The sequence below is a fragment of the Urtica dioica genome, chromosome 2, assembly GCF_054948205.1.
Source record: "Urtica dioica subsp. dioica isolate 48M chromosome 2, U.dioica_male_clone48M_v1_H2, whole genome shotgun sequence".
NCBI classification, from domain to species: domain Eukaryota; kingdom Viridiplantae; phylum Streptophyta; class Magnoliopsida; order Rosales; family Urticaceae; genus Urtica; species Urtica dioica.
This window is the reverse complement of record NC_142757.1, coordinates 38118521-38140180: the sequence shown is the minus strand read 5'-3', so window position 1 is coordinate 38140180 and position 21660 is coordinate 38118521. Positions and strand designations below refer to the sequence as shown.

The 21660-nt window shown below is 34.2% G+C and overlaps 1 protein-coding gene across 1 annotated transcript; it reads left to right on the top strand.

Annotated features, from left to right (window-relative positions):
- Positions 1 to 2857: 2857 nt before the first annotated feature.
- Positions 2858 to 5411, top strand: RAB1C (RAB GTPase homolog 1C). The gene is made up of 8 exons (XM_089604486.1): positions 2858 to 3076; positions 3762 to 3834; positions 4103 to 4150; positions 4244 to 4291; positions 4402 to 4473; positions 4570 to 4725; positions 4803 to 4906; positions 5013 to 5411. The coding sequence occupies exons 1-8, from the start codon at positions 3063 to 3065 to the stop codon at positions 5104 to 5106; spliced, it is 609 nt and encodes a 202-aa protein (XP_089460612.1). The 5' UTR covers positions 2858 to 3062; the 3' UTR covers positions 5107 to 5411.
- The last annotated feature ends 16249 nt before the right edge of the window (positions 5412 to 21660 follow it).

Genomic DNA, 21660 nt, shown 5'->3' with positions numbered 1-21660 from the left:
AAAGACGAAATAGTCCTTTCCCCCTTTTCAATTGATTCGTTCAATCTTGTTCAGTACTCCATAAAATAATCCAAGATTGCACGCTCCTTATTAATATAATTATATTTACTCATTGTGAGGAGTGTCCACTGATCTAGTCAGTTCGTGATCAAGATCCTCCAGGTTCAACCCGTATCGAGTAAGGACAATTATTCCGTTATACATTTCTCGTTACATATATACCCTAAGACCGTTGCTTCCCCAACGAAAGATTCTTCCTTATGTTACTTACTACGAAAGTGCTAGCAATCTATGGGTTTTGGAATCAATCATTAGGCGAATGAACATTGACCTTTTTCATGAAGGCTGGATTCCATATATGTCAACCACTTTCTTCTCAGATCACATTCCAGATTCCCAAGACATAAGTACCCTAGCGTCTCAGTAGCCTTTAACGAATAAGTCAAAGAACCCGGAGATATGACGTAGAAGTCCATGATCACTTCAGGATTTAGATCAAGTCTCACTGTGACCATTATAGCGACCCTGGTTAGTGTGTTGTAACAGTACTTAAACGACACATCGACAACCAAAGTCTGTCCAGGCCGCACACTTACCACAAGTGCAGAATGCGTCCACAAAGTGATCAACCTTCACTTGTGTTCCACATATATGATTTTAGATACAGCCATCCAGCATGTATCAATCATTGACCATGTTTTAGCTCACCGCCCGAACTCAGATGCCCAATATGTGATTCAGTTTAATGCGTATGCTATAGACGATATTTGTTATTGATTCTGATTCAAAAAATAATCCACTAATCATATGATGCTAATAAAGTAAACTTCTTATCCAATTCAGTAATCATTCATGTTTATTTGTTATCTTCAGTGGGCAATAATCCTAACACCAACCGGAGCGAAGTTCATGCAGAAGAGCAAGTGGAAGACCCATTCGCAGAGTTAGAAGCAAAATTGTACCCAGGATGCAAAGAGTTTTCGTCTTTTTCGTTCTTAGTTTCATTGATGCACATCAAATGAACGGACCATTGGACGAACAAGTCGTTCACTAAACTTTTGTAGCTGTTGATAAAGTCTCATTTAATTCAGATTCGAATTCCAAAAAAGCACTACGAGGCAAATGCGAGGTTAAAAAAGAGCTTTGGCATAGGGTATGAGATGATCGACATTTGCATTAAGACTGTGTCTTGTTTCGAAAAAATCTCGAGAAAGCTGACGTCTGCCAAATTTGCAAACATGAGTAGATTGAAAAACCGCAAAAGGTATAGCAATATTTTTCCTTGAAAGATCGATTGAAGCAGTTGTATGCATGTTGACACACGTCGCTTGAAATGTAATTCCAGGATAAAGAGCATTTCAGGGAAGAAGACGTTCTGCAGCATTTGCTGATGGGACGGTGTGGAAGAATCTAGACGAGAGATACCGAGATTTTGTTGCAGAGCCCCGAAACGCTCGGCTTGGACTAGCTTAAGATGGGTTCTACCTATTTTGGGACATGAGTTTAACATACAGCATGAGGTCGGTGGTAATGCAAATCGAAACTAGCAAGGGCGTTCAAAATAAAATATAAGGGCAATGAGTTATCCCAATACAGGAAACGCCAAAGGGCATCAATCAGATTGATTGGGAAAAAAATGATAGCTAGGTTGAATAAGAAGACTTTAAGGTAGCATTTTTTAAAATAATTTGTTAGCTTCTATGAGCTCGAATTAACTTGCTTTACGTTTTGTAGAAAATGTTTGCTCGCAACAAGGGAAATCAAAAGAAGAAGGAGACGTTCAACCGACAAGGATCAATATCTTTCTTGGTATATTAACATGCTGCGTAAATTTTGATTAATAGTTGCAGATGAGGTCAGATGAGACATTGGGATTCGCACTTGAGGCGTGGCAACATCTTCGCCAAACCGTAACTGGAGAGTGGACGACGTCGGCTGTGAAATCCTTCTATGTAAGTTGTAATTAATGTTTGCATTAATTTAATTATGTTAATTACTTATTATTGATTATATTATTATCTCATCGTTTTTTTATCACATGCGTAAAGGAACAAATCAAGAGACAAGTGGCTCACATCCAGCGACAAGGGGCAGATCAAAGTGAGGAGGTGGGCATCAATGACGTAGAGCGGACAACGATGCACAAACTTATGAACTCTTTGCTATTTTGCTAAACACTTAATTTGAATTAGCTACTTTTTACAATAAAAAATTGATAAATAAATGATATATTCCTATATAATTGAAAGTAGAATTTGAAGTTATATGGTTGAAACCGCATGGCATCATATTATCACATACTTTATTTTTGTTGGAACATATTATACACAAGTAAATATTAGATAATTCGTAACTATTGTTCAGCAGGTCCTACATAATAATTAAACCTTCAAATCCTAGTAAAAGTTATGAACAATCCGCAGTTAATAAAATAACCTTCCCATTTATCTTTTATATCTACCGGATAATATACCTTTTTAAGACCAACATAATTTTTTGACGCACATTCTTTACGACCTAAAACGATACCATAAAAAATCTGATGGGCATAACTGTACAATAACACACATCATCAGTACCGATAAGATATGATCCTCGAAATTCACCTCCTTTATGTCTCTTGTCCGACATATATTTTGAATTAAGGAAAATAAAAATGGAAAACAAAAAGAAGACAAAAAATAAAAATTACCAAGCAAAATGTCGAATAAAAACGTGGAGTAACAAAAGAGAGGAAGGGGGAGAGAAAGACGAATTTGGTCAATTTCGTAAATTCGACGTAATGAGACACGTGGCAAAGTTTCGACCCCATTAGCAAGGCACCCCTGATGAATAAAATTAAATAATGAAAATTGCCGTCGTTTTTGAGGGAGGGCTTTAAATAGAGTCACCACCCAATTTCTCAACTTCACGTTTTAATTCTCTCCTTCTTCTTATTCTTCTTCAGTTTCTCTCTCTTTCAATCTCTCGATCCAATTTGTGCTTCCGATTCTCACCTGAGTTTCAGATTCTCGTCTGGGTTTCGCGGCGACTGATTTTTCTGATTTCCTCTTCACGCAGCCATGAATCCCGAATAGTAAGCTTCTTTTTTTGTGCTTTTTTTAATTTTTAATTTTTATGTTTTCGCTTTTCCGTCTTTTTTTTTTCTTTTTTTTTTAATCTCAAATTTGTGATCTATGTCGGGGTCTTGATGATTTTACCTGTTCTTTGATCGGGTTTTTCCATGGATCTGATGCTTTGCGTGTATTAATTCTGGAGCGTTTCCGAAGTTTGTTCACGGGTTTTCTTATTTTTTATTTATTTATTAATTTTCGGTAGGATATTCTTCGTTTTATGGGTGCTCTTGCTATCGAACATTTTTACTCAATTTAATGATTGGAATTTGGGACATTGATTAAGATCTGCGCGTCTCCGAATTAGATCCGTTGACTGAGAGGCGAGTCCAAATTAGGGTAGTTAATGCTTCGATGCGAAAGGGAAATTGGATAGGCTTTGTGATGTATTCGTCGACGTGCTATAAAATAATCGACGGTCGTATGACATTAACATACGCCAAGAAGTTCGCTTTTTGGAGTTTTGTGATATATGGATTTTGCCTATTTATCACATGCTCTTGATGCAAAATCGTCGTGACGACTGTGTTGATTGTGATGTATGATTGTGTTGTATTGAGAGATTTTGCTATTAGAACAAAGTATGTTCTTTATTGTATCGGAGAATTTAGAGATATGCTTAACAGGGTATATTGTTTATACATTCAGTGACTATCTGTTCAAGCTTTTGCTCATCGGTGACTCTGGCGTCGGAAAATCTTGCTTGCTTCTGAGGTTTGCTGTAAGTTACCTTTGAACCTGCTCTGGAGGGAATATCAATAAAAAATCTAGAGATTTGGATGCCTTTTTCAATGGATTAAATACACTTTGGGAGTTCGTCATTTTGCCACAAACACTAAATTGCACCTTTGTGCACCATAATTGTGACAGTAAAGTTTGGGTGTTGAGTTGAACTTCCCACTATTGGTGCAAGAAAGCAGCTAAATATTTTGCATGAATGTTTATCAATGTCCGTCCTGATTATCTTTAATGTTTTTTGATGCGCATAGGATGATTCGTACCTGGACAGCTACATTAGCACAATCGGAGTTGACTTCGTAAGTTGTTAATTCTCTTACTTTTGGAATAGTTTAATGGGATTTTTGTTTACGTTTGGAGATTCAAAGCGACGTTTTTTGTCCTTTTTTCAGAAAATCCGCACTGTGGAGCAAGATGGAAAAACCATCAAACTTCAGATCGTAAGTACTATGACATTTTTTTTTTTTTTTAGTTTTTAAATCATCAACAGTTTTGTACTTGCCTGGATGATTCTTTTTTTTTTTTTGTAATATATTGTTTGGATGTGCAGTGGGACACTGCTGGTCAAGAGCGTTTCAGGACTATTACAAGCAGTTACTACCGTGGAGCTCATGGCATCATTGTAAATATTCATTTCTGCGGCTTCGTTTTTCTTTTTTACTATTCTTGTTCTCTGCTCTTGAACGATGCTAACTCATTTATTGGATTTTTCACTCAGGTTGTGTACGATGTTACGGACCAAGAGAGTTTCAACAACGTCAAGCAATGGTTGAGCGAAATTGACCGTTACGCGAGTGAGAACGTGAACAAGCTACTCGTTGGAAACAAGTGTGATCTCACCGCAAACAAAGTAGTTTCATACGAAACAGCAAAGGTAAAAATATGAATAAATTTTTAGTAGTTATGATCAATTATTATTTCGTGGTAAATGTTGATCTCTTTGCGCTACAGGCATTTGCTGATGAAATCGGAATCCCCTTCATGGAAACCAGTGCCAAGAATGCCACAAACGTCGAGCAAGCTTTCATGGCCATGGCTGCTGAAATTAAAAACAGGTAATGTAGTCAACCAGGGAAAATTGAATTGTTTTACCTATGATTATTTTTGTCCCCGAGCAAGTGTGATAGTCGGTCGGTTTGATTGATGTTTTCGTATTTGCAGGATGGCGAGCCAACCGATGAACAACGCTCGGCCTCCGACGGTGCAAATCCGAGGACAGCCGGTGAACCAGAAATCTGGTTGCTGCTCTTCTTAGATAAAAAGGAAAGTGGTGTGTTTGGGTGGGGAAATGGGATATATATCATCATGTTCAAATCTCTCTCTTGGTTTCAGTGGAATGTAAAACTAGTTTTCTCTTTTCTTATCTTTTAATGTTTTGATATAAAAAGATAATTGCTCTTCTTATTCCCTTGTCTTTCTTATCAGCTGTCAGGACTTTGTTTAAAAACGTAAAAATGAAAAGCTTCATTCTTTTCAATGTATTTGATTCTGAAAAAGAAAAAAAAACATTGTACAAATTAGGATTATTGGTTGATCGCAGTATTTTTTGGCTTTTTGTTATTTGTTACAGTTCGTTTGGGTAAAATTGCCTCTTTAGATTCGATCAAATTAATTATTTATATGTAAAATGGTGAAAACATCGATGTCTATGTCTGGCCTCAGTAATACGAATGCTTGATAAAAACATTTGAAAAGAAGTAAAATATATGATCGCATATTAAATATAAAGGTGTAATAAGAGGATGTATTCGATGAAGAGCGAGAGCTTTAACATTTAGGGTCCAATAGATATATAATCATATTTACATATATGATTTATCATTTAGTCAATTTTTAGTTAATATTTGGTAAATAGTCATAAGATAATATTTATTGTAGTTTATTTAGCAAATAAGAAAGGAAACTTTGAGAATTGTAAATCATTCACATGTTGTCACGTAATCATTTGTGCTTATTTACCAAATATTTATTAAAAGTTGACTATATAGCAATGTGAAAATGTAAATATAACTAGTTTGTTAATTATTTGTTTTCATTACTTAATTATATATACCACAATAAATGTCATGAAAAAAATTGAATTTAGTAACTATTTTTATTGAAAAATGGAAAAATGTATTAGTATACTTTTTGATAATCCCTAAAGTTGCGAACCTATGTTTGGTTCTAGAATGGAATGGAATGGAATCGATTCATAAACATACCATTACTTTGTTTGGTTTAATTATTTATAAAGGAATAATCATTCTATGGAATAACTATTATCCCATTTTAGTGGAATCAACATTACATCACAGACCCGAGGAATGGACCATTCCATAGTTTAATTAACATTTTTTCCAAAACTACCCTTAAAATATCTTTACCCATAAAACACAAATTTCCCCAAAACGTCACCGTGCTAGCTTTCTGAGAATGAAGTGTTGGTCGCTTCCTTGTTTGTTGTCGGAGATACCCGATCTGCAAGTGGTTCGCCTTCTACGTTCACTGAAGCCGACGATGGTGATCGGATCCGTCGAAACCCATAAAATTGGCCACTTTTTTATTTCATTTTTTTTAAATCGTCGTATTCTTATTCATAGATTCAAAGAACAAGTTCTAAAATTATTTTTATCGATGATGTGAAAAGGTTAAGAAAAATTGATTTTTTTTTTTCATGTGAAAAATTTTATCAGACAGCGAAAATGGGGAATAAGAAGACGAGGTTATTTTAGTCATATTATATCTTATTCCATTCTATGTAAATATCGTCAAAAAAATTCAAGCAAACAGTAGAAGACTTTTTCTATTCCATTCTATTCATATTACCATTGTCATTCCAATTCCATTACCATTTATACTCGCTAAGCAAACATGGAGCGAAGGAATTTTTTTCATCAGAAAGAGAACAATAGAAAAAGTGAAGAGTTCTACTGGAACTCGGATTTATTTTTCTTCTTATAATACTCCTTTTAATTTCTCCATTTTAAAGTTGTTGACAAAGGCTTTTGCATAAATTCATATGGCTTTGCCGAATAATTATAGAGAAAATAACACATTTATACCCTGTGTTTTAGTGAAATGTCGAGTTTAACCCTCGGTTTTCAAAAATATCAAGTTCATACCCTCTGTTTAACTAAAATGACGAAATTATACCCTATGTTTAACTAAAATGACGAAATTATACCCTGAAATAGACAACAGTGTCACAAATATTCTTTTTATTGACTTTTCATTGACGTTGACCAAGGTTTAAAATATCGTCGATATCTCCCTCGGTAAAAAAACTTCAATATATCGTTTCGTTTTATAAAATATCGCTTAAAAATCGGGATATATCGACAAAAATGTCAAAATATCGCGATATTTTAAACGTTATAAAACGCAAAATATCGTCCAATTTCGGGAAAATATCGTCCGAAATCAGGAATAAAAAAAATTTATAACTTTAAATAATCCCAGTTTTGAGCGGGCCCAAATCACAATAAAGCCCAATTCACAAGGCGTTTTTATTTGTTGAGGCCGGAGATCTTTTTCATGATTTATAGGGGTTTTAACTAACACATTTTCTTATTATAAATCGATGTGGGACATTTGAAAATAAGCAATTGCCTATGTTATCACTTGTTGTAACCAAGGATCGAAATACCGTTGCCGTTACCGTTCCGAGCCTTCGAATTTACTGGTAACCGCCCGTACCGTAAAGGAATACCGGGGGAAGCGAGAAAAAAAAAGGAAACCGGTACCGTTGAACTTACCGTTACCGTAGAGGAATACCGTCAAATACCGGTATTTACCGAGGGGAATTCAGAAAAGAAATATACAAAAAAAACATACAAAGTACGTAGGATAAAACAAGTCACAAAATTTCTTCATAAATCAATAAACAAGTTCATCATAACCTTAATCATCACTAACTAATCACAAAATTATCAAATAATTCGGATTAAATCCAAAAAAATTACAAACATCAACACAAAATTTCTAAAATTAAAAACAAGTCACAAATTTATTCATAAATCAATAAACAAGTTCATCATAACCTTAATCATCACTAACTAATCACAAAATTATCAAATAATTCGGATTAAATCCAAAAAAATTACAAACATCAACACAAAATTTCTAAAATTAAAAACAAGTCACAAAATATCTTCATAAATCAATAAACCACTTCATCATAACCTTAATCATCACTAAATAATCAAAAAATTACCAAATAATTCGGATTAATTACAAAAAATTAGAATCATGAACACAAACCTTAAATCAACACTACATTTAAGTTCACAACAATCAATTTATACTTAATCTTCAAAAATTATCAAGAAATTTCAAGTTTTAAACTCAAAATCATCAAAAAATAAAATTTGGCCGGGAAGTGGACCGGGAAACGGGTTACCGGCGGGATCTGGGAAGATTTGGCCTTCGTCGCGTCGGGAAATGGGCGGGACGGCGGGATCCGGTCGGAAAGCTGGCAAAAATGGTCTGGGTCGCGACGGTTTTCCCGGAACCACCGGAAAGTTCCGGTTTTGGTGGTTCCGGTGCCGGGGAGCTCCAAAAAGGGGGAACCGGACCGGTTCCCGTCCGGTTCCCCCGGTTTTTAAATCCTTGGTTGTAACTTGTAAACTTGTCTGTCTATGTTCGCACATCAACTTTTTATTTCTTTTTAATGAATATACCCACTTTATTTGACTTATTTGGCATGCCTTTTTATTACATTACCTTCAAGATTATAAATACTGTATATGACAATGTACAGTTTTTATTTTTAATAGATTCGTGTAAATATTTTATAATACATGTAAGTGTATATATAATCATATATATGGAAAATACTTATTTATATATGTATATATTTATTACAATTTAACTATATATATTTGTAAAATAAAATAAAAATCAAGCTTTTGAATATATATATATATATATATATATATATGTTAATATGTAGCATTTAAGAACTATTTTATCTTTAAATTTGAATATATATATTTTAGATTTTTTTAAATTATATTTTGTTATAAGATTTTTGTCGATATATCCGTCGGTAATCGATATATCATCGATATATTACCGATATACTCGGTAATCGATATTGAAATTGTTATAAAATATCCGTTGATATATCCGTCGATATTCGATATATCCGTAAAATCAGAACTTCGGTATGGATATCGGTATCGATATTTTAAACCTTGACGTTGACTATAATATTTATAATATAAACACCAATTATCTTTATTCATTCGTGCCATATATGTAATTTATTTAAAAACTAAAAAATAAACGACAGTCTCTTAATCGTGAAGAACACAGAAAGAGGCAAATGGGTAAACATCGATAGTTGATAGTCATCAAAATCGCATATTCGAACAGAGAATCCAAGATTTAGAGTTACAATTCGAATACGGAATGAAGTCATTTTTTAGGCGGTATGAGTTTTATTATTTAATTTCAATTTAAGGCTATTTTTATTTCAAAATTGAGAATTTGGAAATTAGGGTACTGATTTTGATTTGATTCGGTTTTTCTTATATAAGAGTTAATATCAATGAAAGGGAGATTTGTGACGCTGTTATTCATTTCAGGGTATAATTTCGTCATTTTAGTTAAGCAGAGGGTATGAACTCGACATTTTTGAAAACTGAGGGTTAAACTCGACATTTCACTAAAACACATGGTATAAATGTGTTATTTTTTCATAATTATACTATATTGTCTGTTTGAAATATTATCTGCAACATCAACGATAACATTAAGATGTTACAACTTTCCTTGGTAATTGACAACGATGGAGGTTGCTTGAATAAAGTCTTATGGAGACGTCTTTTCCTGGTTTATTACGTGACGTTTTTAGACATCTTAATCAATAGATCTGTGAACACATATAAGAAGTCTTATCTACAATATGTAGCTTGCTGAAACAGATGTCTTATGTTGAATTCAACTATATTTAAATGTCAACAAAGACCAAATACACTATTACCCGTTTTCATTATCATATATTTAGATCTAAAATAACATAACACCCACCATAAAAACGTTAGAATGTCATCCATTCAGAAAATTATATATCTGAACTTTTGATTGAGTTTATCGATCTAATGGTTTAGTTATAGATAGATAGCTCATTAACATTCTATATATACTAAAGCTTTGTACAATATCACAGTAGAAACATTTCTCCTATCTGTGTGTGCCACGCCTAACTTTTATTATACTGAAGTGTTTATGTCGGTTGCTATAATATCAACGCTTTAGATGCCACATTGGCATTAACTTTTATTATATTAAAGTGCTTATGTCGGTTAACAATGCTATAATATCAACGTTTTTTATTTTTTAACAAAAACCATATAATCAAATAATCAACAATTCACCTGTTAGCAATGATATAGAGAATACTGTCAATTAACACCAACACTACGTTTTTAAATATAACACTTCAAACCACTTGATATAAATAATATAATACCTATTACCAAAGTACATACAAACCAAATACACCAAGCTAATCATTATAAATTTAAAAAATGATATATTAACTAATTACCATAATACATACACACCGAACACAACACAAACACAGATAAAATGAATCCATATAGTATTAATTTTTTCTCTACAATTATAATCATAATAACTCTAACAATAAATAATAATATTAATAATAATGATAATAATAAAGCAATGAAATTTTGTAATAAATGTGCTAATGAGTAAGAAAAGCTCTAATGAATAAGTCAAATCAAAATTTATAAATATTATTGAAAGAATTTGTTAATTTTTAAATAAATATTCATAATTACTATAATAAAAGTTATTTATTCTATGACCACAAAACTCACGACCTGTGTGGTGGTGATCGCCCTCCAACGTCAACGCACGCATCGTAGGTGTGAAATAACTCACCTCTGCACCAATGTAAAAATAAATGGCATCCTAAGGCATTGCCCACGAAATTAAAAATACTAATAATAATAACACAATCCCACAATATTGAAATGACCGTTTTATTGAAATAATCCACTAATATATAAGTGGGTGTGGGTGTGTGTGTGTCGTTTTCGTAATTGATTTAAGGGTTTAATTTTATGTTTGCTTAACATATTATTGAATTATATAGAAATTACTAGAATTTATCGTTAATTTGTGAGAAATTAAGGCATAATATTTAAATGAAAAAAAAATAAGAAGAGTTAATTCTTAATTTCACTACTTATAAACATAAACCACTAAGTGTTATTAATAAAAATAAAATTCATTAGAATAATATATCTATAAATTCTACATTCACAAAGGAGCAAAATAAATAAACCATAAAGACAAAAAAAAAAAATGAGGAGGGGTCTTAATGAAATATAGTCTCTTCAATTTTGTTTTCTCTGTATATACGTTAAGTTATGGCTTCATTGTACTTAAGATCAATAAAATTAATAAAATTATAAAAAAATCATTAATTAAAATTTAAATACAAACTAAAAAAATTGTACAAATATATCTATTGTTCGATATTATACATACATCTAAACATTACATTCATATAAAAAAAGAGTGTTATCAATTATATACTATGTTATATATATTAAAGAGTAGATAATTCACTTTTATTTTTTATGAATTTGAAATTATTATTTGCACTCTATAACATCGTCTAATATTATTCATTGTAATATGAGACAAATTACAACCCGCGGCAACGCGCGGGTAAACAAACTCGTTATAGTTATATATATGTTCTTCAAAATTTTTAAAATTGCATTTATGCCACTAAATCATATAAACCCGTTAAACCTCACAAAATTACAAAACTGACACTAATTAATCAGATACGAAAAATTCAGATATTTGTGGGAAATGACGGTACAATTGCCTGTATCTTTTGATATGCATGTTGTGTATATATATAACGATGGTACATGAAAAAAATACCCCATATAAAGCATCAAACTCACTTAAAGATTCTGCTCAAAATAATAGAACTTCAAGTGTTAACATATACTCTAATTCAGCCGGAAGATCATAAACATTAAATTGAGCATATAAACACCAGGTATGTTTACACTAATTCAAGTGTTAGCATTTCAAAATAACTATTTTTTAGAAAAATTAGTTAACCCATCTATTTTTAAACAGCATCAGGAATAATGAATATATATATATATATATATATATATATATATATATATATATATATATTCATGTTGTTTCCCACTAATTCAAGTTTTAGATCTCAGAATAACTATATTTTTTAGCTAGTTAACCATCTATTTTTAAATAACATTAGGAATATACTCTAATTTATTTTTCATGCTTAAAAAAAAAAGTAACATCAGGAAGATAATCTACCAATAGGCCTAAAGCAACAATAAATTAAAGAGAGTTTTTCAAAACTAGGAGTGAAAAAAAAGTGTTTTGACATTTTTGGACTTTTTTTTTTTTTCTTTTCAAAAGGTAACAAGTAGGACTTCTGACACTTTTTTCATTTACGTAATTATCATTATATCCTTATTTATTTACTTTTTGTAAATGTCAATATTTCATGGACCCCACTCTCACCTACCCATTTCTCTCTCTCTCTCTCTCTCTCTATTCTTTGTCCTTATATGTTATAATAAAGTACATATAAATAATTAATAAAATAGACATTTTTTTTATTTTTATGAAATTAGTTTGATTTAACTTCCATGAAAATAATAAAGTACACACATAAATAATTATTAAATTAGACACATTTTTTATTTTTATGAAATTAGTTTGATTTAATTCCACGAAAATATTAAAGTACACACATAAATAATTAATAAATTAGACACATTTTTTTTTATGAAATTAGTTTGATTTAATTCCACGAAAATATTAAAGTACACACATAAATAATTAATAAATTAGACACGTTTTTATTTTTATTTTTATGAAATTAGTTTGATTTAATTCTATGAAAATAATAAAGTACACACATAAATATAATGTGGAAAATAAAAATATAAAAATATAATGTGTAAATAATGTGTCATGTATTGTGAAATATTGTTTACACACATTAATTTTTACAGTTTCATCATTTCGAATGGGAAAAGAATGTTAATATTCTAAACATATGAACATAGGTGAATGAGGTTTACTTACCTAGAAGATTATGAGGAAATAATGTGTCCTGTATTGTGAAGTGTTGTTGACACACATTAATTTGTACAATTTCATCATTTCAAATGGAAAAAGAATGTCAAGTAGTCTAAACATATGAACATAGGTTAATGAGGTTTAACGTCATGTCGTCCGACATGTCGTTTTCCCCTCTAACTTATCATTAATGTGGAAATTGATTGATAACTCATGTATTAGCGTTGTTAGTCCTCCAAATCAACTCATTTAACAGTCTAGAAGCAAGTTTATGAGGACCAAACGACATCAAATGAAGGAAAGAGAGCATGTTTCATGTAATTGACACGTATATATGGGAATTCAATGGGAATTTCGTGACTTTCTTGTCACGAAAAATGAGGATTTCGTGACTTTCTTGTCACGAAAAATGGGGATTTTGTGACTATCCTGTCACGAAAAATTGGCATTTCGTGACGTATCTATCACGAAACAAACTCTTCAAGTCACGAAATAGCGTTTTCATGAAATTTCAGTCACGAAATTGGATACTTTGATGAAATTTAATGAGAAATCTCTCTTTTATTTCATTAAATACGTCTTAAGGGACCAATGGTTGTTATAAATTTAAAAATAAAAAATTTTTGAAAAAATACATGGTAAGTCAAACTCTACTTACTTAGAAGATCATGATGAAAGAATGTGTCATGTATTGTGAAGTGTCGTTGACATACATTAATTTGTACTATTTCATCATTTCAAATGGGAAAAGAATGATAATAGTCTAAACATATGAACATAGGTGTTGATGTTTAACGTCATGTTGTCCATTATGTCGAATTCCCGTCTAACTTCTCTTTAATGTGTGGATTTTATTGATAAGGCATGTATTAGGATTGTCAGTCCTCCCAAATCCACTCATTTAACAATTTAGAAGCAAGTTTATGAGGACCAAACGAGATCAAAGGATCGAAAGAGAGCATGTTTCACGTAATTGGCTCGGATTTCGTGACTTCTCTTCCACGAAATTCTGAGAATTCGTGACGTATTTATCACGAAAAATGGGAATTCGTGACCTTTATGTCACGAAAAATTAGAATTTCGTTACTTCTATGTCACGAAAAATGGAGATTTCGTGACTTATCTATCACGAAAAATGGGGATTGCGTGACTTATCTATCACGAAAAATGGGGATTGAATAGTGACTAATCTATCATGAAAAACGGGACTTCGTGACTTCTATGTCACGAAAAATGAGGATTTCGTGACTTCTATATGACGAGAATTTGGAATTTTGTGACGTATGTGTCACGAAACAAACTCTTCAAGTTACGAAACAGTACGTTTTTTGTGACATTTCAGTCACAAAATTGGATACTTTGATGGAATTTAATGAGAAATCTCTCTTTTATTTCATTAAATACGTCTTAGGGGACCAATGGTTGTTATAAATATAAAAATAAAAAATTGAAAAAAACACGGTAAGACAAGCTCTAGTTACCTAGAAGATCTTGAGGAAAGAATATGTCTTGTATTATGAAGTGTTGTTGACATACATTAATTTGTACCATTTCATCATTTCAAATGGGAAAAGAATGTCAAGTAGTCTAAACATATGAACATATGTGAATGAGGTTTAACGGCATGTCGTTTTCCTTTCTAACTTGTCCTTAATGTGAGAATTTAGTGATAAAGCATGTATTAGGAATGTTAGTCCCTCCAAATCTACTCATTTAACAGTTTAGAAGCAAGTTTATGAGGGCCAAACGAGATCAAAGGATCGAAAGAGAGCATGTTTCACGTAATTGGTTCGAAATTTCGTGACTTCTCTGTCACAAAATTCAGAGATTTTGACGTCTTTGTCAAGAAAAAATGGGATTTTGTGACTTTTATGTCACAAAACATTGGAATTTCGTGACTTTCCAATTACGAAAAATGGGGATTTCGTGACTTTTCTGTCACGAAAAATGGGGATAATGTGACTTATCTATCACGAAACAAAACTCTTAAAGTCACGAAACAATACGTTTTCATGACATATCAGTCACGAAATGGGACACTTTGATGGAATTTAATGATAAAACTCTTGTTTATTTCATTAAATACGTCGTAGAGGACCAATGGTTATTATAAATATAAAAATAAAAATTTGAAAATAATAAAGTACACATAAATAATTAATAAAATAGATACATTTTTTTTATTTTTATGATATTAATTTTTAATAAATAATTAATAAAATAGACACATTTTTTTATTTTTTGAAATAATTTTGTGTTAATTTCCATGAAAATAATAAAGTACACACATAAATAATTAATAAAATAGACACATTTTTTATTTTTTATGAAATTAGTTTTTAATAAATAATAACATGAAACAATAAAATTTTGTGACTTTCTTACCACTAAACAAATGGATTCGTGATTTTTTGTCACGAAAAACGGGGATTTCATGACTTTTCTGCCACGAAACATTGGGATTTCGTGACGTAGCTGTCACAAAAAAACACTTCAAGTCACGAAACAATACGTTGTCGTGACATTTCAGTAACGAAATTGGATACTTTTATAGAATTTAAAGTGAAATCTCTCTTTTATTTATTAAATACGTCTTCGGGGACCAATGGTTCTTATAAATATAAAAATTAAAAAATTGAAAAAAATACATTGTAAGCCAAGCTCTACTTACCTATAAGATCTTGAGGAAAGAATGTATCTTGTACATTGTGAAGTGTTGTTGACATACATTAACTTGTACAATTTCATCATTTCAAATGGGAAAAGAACGTCACGTAGTCTAAACATATGATTATAAGTTAATGAGGTTTAACGTCATGTCGTCCGACATGTCGTTTTCTCCTCTAACTTATCTTTAATGTGAGAATTTATTGATAATTCATGTTATAGCGTTGTTAGTCCTCCAAATCAACTCATTTAACAATGTAGAAGAAAGTTTATGAGGACCGAACGAGTTCAAAGGAGCAAAAGAGAGCACGTTTCACGTAATTGACTGGGAATTCGTGACGTCTTTGTCACGAAAAAATGGAAATTCGTGACTTCTATGTCACGAAAAATTAGAATTTCGTGATCTATATCATGAAATATGTCGTGACTTATTTGTCACGAAAAATGGGGATTTCGTGACGTAGCTGTCACGAAAAAAACTCTTCAAGTCACGAAACAGTACGTTTTCATTACATTTCAGTGCTATTGCTACCGTACATAAGTCACGAAAACGACCCCAATTTTGTGAAACAAGCTTTCTTTCGCTGTTTTTATTTAATTTGTGACGTAAATACATGCTTCCAGACTGTTCAATGAGTGAATTTTAGAATAACAACCCTATAATATATGATATTAATCAAACTTAAGATTAAAGAAAAATTTGATGCATTTAAAGGATTCGCTTGGATCACGAGACAAGGACATGGAGTAATTTTTACAACGTTTTAAATACCTAAATTACAAAGTTTCTGAGTTTAGACTATATCTTATTATGTAAATTTTAAAATGATAACATTAGACGAATAAATGTTTGAACAAAACTGTGCAAGTCATAACATCATGATCTTCTATGTAGAGGCTGACTTACAATGTTTTTGTTTTTTTTTAATAACAACCATTGGTCTCCTATAAAGTACTTAACGAATAAACAAGTGATTTTTTTTCCTAAATTCCCAAAAAGAGCCCCATTTCGTGACTCTGAAGTCACGAAACAATTCTATTTCGTGACTGTAATAGACTTGTTTCGTGACAGAGTTCTCGCATTTCGTGACCAAAGTTGCCACGAAAGTCTCAAATTTCATGACACAGAGGTCACGAAAGTCCCAAATTTCGTGACATAGAGGTCACGAATGTCTAGAATTCCGTGACACAACAGTCGTGAAAGTCCAAAATTTTGTGACACATAAGTCACGATAACGACCCCAATTTTGAGAAACAAGCTTACTTTCGCTGCTTTTATTTCATTTGTGACGTAAATACATGTGTTTACACTATATGATATTCTTTAAATTTTAAAATGAAAACATTATCTCATTATCCATGTGTATTCATGGATTATTAGTTCTTAAGTTTTTTTGTTATTTTATTATTTTAATTCCCAACATCACTCTTCTACCACTTTGAAAACAACTATTTTCGGGTAAATTTGTATTTAAATATTTAAAGTACAAACAAGTAATAAAAATTTGACAAAAAGGTCACAGAATACATTTGTTTCGTGTGAAGCAGGTCACAAAAATTGGACTTCGGTGAATTTTTGGTCACCAAAGATGTAACTTTCGTGACCACTTGATCACGAAAATAATGTATTTCGTGACCACTTGGTCACAAATATAATGGATTTCATGATCGTTTTGTCACGAAATTGGAAGATTTGGTGACAACATGGTCACGAAATAGGGTCTTTCTTATACACTTTCGTTTGAAATAATTTGTTCCTTTACATATATTTGCTTACGGACTAATAGTCCACTGAAGGTTGGATAAACTTTCAATAGAATAATACATCAAAGTATCCATTAATTTTGGATGAATTTAAAAAAAAAATTCAAAATTTAGTGACAATTTTATCACGAACGTGCTAAATTTCGTGAGTATATAGTCACGAAAGTGCTTACTTTTATGACTATATTGTCACGAAACTGAAAATTTCATAAAAAAAAAACTTTGTCACCAAATTGTAGTGGTTTATGATCCTCTAATCTACACAATTAAGAGTTAAAATTCCAAAGCTTCAATCAACGTCCATATGCCATCACATAACATCACTTTTTTATTTTATTTACACGCAAATAATTTAAGATAGAAAAGGGGTCAGAATAAAATACAATACATCTAACATTATATTTGTTAGAATGATATAATATTTTTAATGAAACAGCGACGGGGAACACCCGATGAACTCCGACACAACCATCATGCTCTTCTTTGCACCATTCAGCTCGGAACCGGCGTCCGAGTCGGAGATCCCTTGCCTGCACATGATGTACTTGTACGACGTGAGGTTCATATTTATGTGTCTAATTTCATAAAATAATTAAAAAAAATGTGTCTAATTTATTAATTATTTATGTGTGTACTTTAATATTTTCATGAAATTAAATCAAACTAATTTCATAAAAATAAAAAATGTGTCTAATTTATTAATTATTTATGTGTGTACTTTATTATTTTCATGGAAGTTAAATCAAACTAATTTCATAAAAAAAATGTGTATATTTTATTAATTATTTATGTGTATTTTATTATAATATATAAGGACAAAAAATAGAGAGAGAGAGAGAGAGGTAGGTGAGAGTAGGGTCCATGAGATATTGACATTTACAAAAAGTAAATAAATAAGGATGTAATGATAATAATGAATACCTCAAAAGGTGAAAACAGTAGCACCACCAAAAAAAGCTCTCTCTGAAAATGCTCCCGTCTAACTAGGTGAGCCTTCCACACAGTGGACGATTCTTCATACCTCCTCTACGAAGTGAAGCATGGATTCTGAATATCCTAAAGATGATGACGCTGAATCCCTGGCGGACCTCACAGAGGCTCTCAACATGGACGACGACGACAACGACTGGGAATACGCCTTTGCAGTGGAGGAAGATGGATTGTCGGCGAGGCCGAAGCTCGCGGCGCTGGTCGAAAAAGCGCTGGTACCAAAGATTGGATCTGTGAAGCTGCTCAACTCTATTTTTCAAAGGCTCTGGTGGGATGTGAAGGGCTGGAAGATGAAGTTGTTGACCAGAGAGAATGGAGTGATGTTTGTCGGACTCGAGTTCTCATCTCTAGATGCTTGCAACAGGGTGCTTGAAAAGGGCCCATGGTGTTTCAATGGGGGTGTTCTTTTCCTAAAGCCTTGGCCAGATTCCGAGGTGTGGAGAGATTGTTGTTTTGATACGGTTGAGTTGTGGGTTCGTCTATTCGGAGTTCCTCTGCAAGCTAGAACGGAGAAGAATGTTACCCGTCTTGCGGCCTCTGGCGGCGAGATCGTGGAAGCCAAATGGGATGGCTCCTTCTGTTCTGTTCTCAAGGAGTTCTTCAGGTGTAAAATTTCCATCAACCTCAACGCACCGGTATTCCCAGGACGCTTTATTCCAGTAGCCGGAAAACAATGGTGGATTGCTTTTAAGTACGAAAGACTACCGGCCATGTGCTATGGGTGTGGCCACATTGGGCATGACCAAAAGGGGTGCAAGGAGAAGGTTCAAGTTATTATTGATGCCGCTGGGAAATCATTTCAGGTTCTAGGACCATGGTTGAGGGCGGATGTTCGGAAAATTTCCTGCTTTAAGGGAGGTCCAGCGGCGAGCCCATCCCAGAGTGCATCGTCCCCAAAAAACCCATCACCAACTCTGAAGCAACAGTCGAAAGACGAATGTTACGGGGCTCCAAAACATACTTTGGCAGGCGAAATTTCGGGGAGTCTATCCAGACCTACCCTTGTGTCGGAAAGGACCCAAAATTTTCCCGCCTCTTCGAGCTCTGCACGTGAGAAACATGTGACTTCATTAAACCCAACACTTTCTTCTGATGCATGTAGAAGAGGTGTGATAAGCCCAATCCCTGACGAGGCCCAAACTTCTAAGTCGGGCCCAAAATACCCAGACTGAACGTGAGGTGGGGCAACAAGTGGGAACGCTGGGTACTATGCGGCGAGAAGAAGCCTTTGCGACGACTGAAAATGACTGTGGTCCTACAGCCATGGTTAAGAAGAGGAAGGCTGACTCTGGTGTTGAGGGAGAAGACCTCCAGCTCGTCATTCTGCCAGAGACTCGTGGTGGTGGAAGGCTCTCCTTATAGAAGGCAGCGCGAGCTAAACAGGTCCCTCCTCAAATTGAAGCTCCATCGAGTGGATTGAAGTTCGCTGAAGGCAATTCTGGAGAACCAAAGATGGCCTTAATCTCATTTGGTAACGAGGCTATGGTATGCGAGACCGTTGAGGGTAACAAGTCTGGTGTGAAGATAGGTGGAGATGAGAATGATGCGGCGGAGGACTCCTCCCCGGGATCGGCGGAATCTGGCAGGTCGAGCCAGCCCCGCCGGGAGCAATGAAAATCGTAGTTTGGAATGCTCAGGGCCTGGGCAGCCCTGATGCATTCGACGATCTTAGAAGCCTTGTTAAAAATGTACAACCAGACATTCTTTATGTTTCTGAATCCCGTCTTCTCTCCTACCAATGTGTGCACTGGAAATTCATCCTCGGCTTTGAGGGACAGTTTGTTGTAAATTGTAATGGACGGAAAAGAGGTCTTTTGCTGTTTTGGAATCAAACTTGTGATGTTTGGATCAAATCATATTCGCCGGGTCATATCGACTCCCTATTCAAAATAAATGGTGTGTCTTGCCGATTTACAGGATTTTATGGAAATCCTCGACCCGAGAAGCGAAGGTTTTCGTGGGAATTGCTTCGCCGGCTTGCTGTGATGGATTTTAGCTCGTCCCCGTGGATTGGGGGGGGGGGGGATTGGAATGAGATTCTGTTAGATGAAGAGAAAGAGGGGGGCTGTCCTAAGAGCTTGACGGCGCTTGCCGACTTCAACCTCGCCCTCGTGGACTCTAATCTGACGGACCTTGGCTATGAGGGACAGTGTTATACATGGACGAATAAGCAACAGGCTCTCTACTTCATACAACAGCGTCTTGACCGTTTTTGTGGAAATGATTCGTGGCTTACATACTTCCCCAACGCTAGGGTGACGAACCTCCCTTATCGGCGCTCCGACCACATGCCGATTCTGGTTCACATGGATCGTGGGAATTCAGTCTCCGACGTAGATGCGAGACCGGCAAAGCGGCGCTTCTTTTTCGAGGAAAAATGGACACACGACGAGGAATGCGGCAACATCATCACCGCCAAATGGAGGCCGATTTATGGCTCCTCTACAGCATATATAACGGAAGGTATCCGGAAGGTCAGTCACTCTCTTATCTCTTGGGGCAGCGGCAAGTATGGAGACATTCCAAAGAAAATTAAATATCTCCAAGCTGAGATTGAAAGAGCTAGACGGGACGAGTTGCACATGTCTAATATTCCACTGATCAGGTTGCTTTCAGCCAAGCTGGAGAAGCTCCGGTCCGCCGAAGAGATTCATTGGAAGCAACGCTCACGGGCGAATTGGCTCGCACACGGCGACAAGAACACAAAATTCTTCCACTCTCAAGCGAATAGTATGAGACGTAATAACACGATCCATTCGATTATCGATGCATCGGGAGGAAAACTCACCTCCATCTCAGAAATCTCCAACGCTTTCTCAGAGTTTTTCAGTGGCCTTTTTACTAGCTCCGCTCCTTCCCCGGAGGACAGCGATAAGGGTGTTCCAGACTGCCTTCCGCAGCTCGCGGCATCTTCGGCCTTGCTCCTTGAAGCTGATTTCTCGAGGAAGGAAGTTGAAGAGGCCTTGTTCTTGATGCATCCTACTAAGTCGCCAGGCCCAGATGGCGTGCCGGCTTTGTTTTTTTCAGAAGTATTTGGACTCTATTGGCGGCAGTGTCTCCGATACTTGCTTGCAGGTACTGAATGGTGGTGCTAGCGTTGCTAATTGGAACAAGACCCTCATCACGCTCATCCCTAAGATTGAAGGGGCCGACAAAATGAAAGATTTCCGTCCGATAGCTCTGTGCAACGTGCTGTATAAAATAGTGTCCAAGGCACTTGCTAACCGCCTTAAGCCTTTTCTCTCAGAGGTGATAGATGAGAACCAAAGCGCTTTTGTCACGG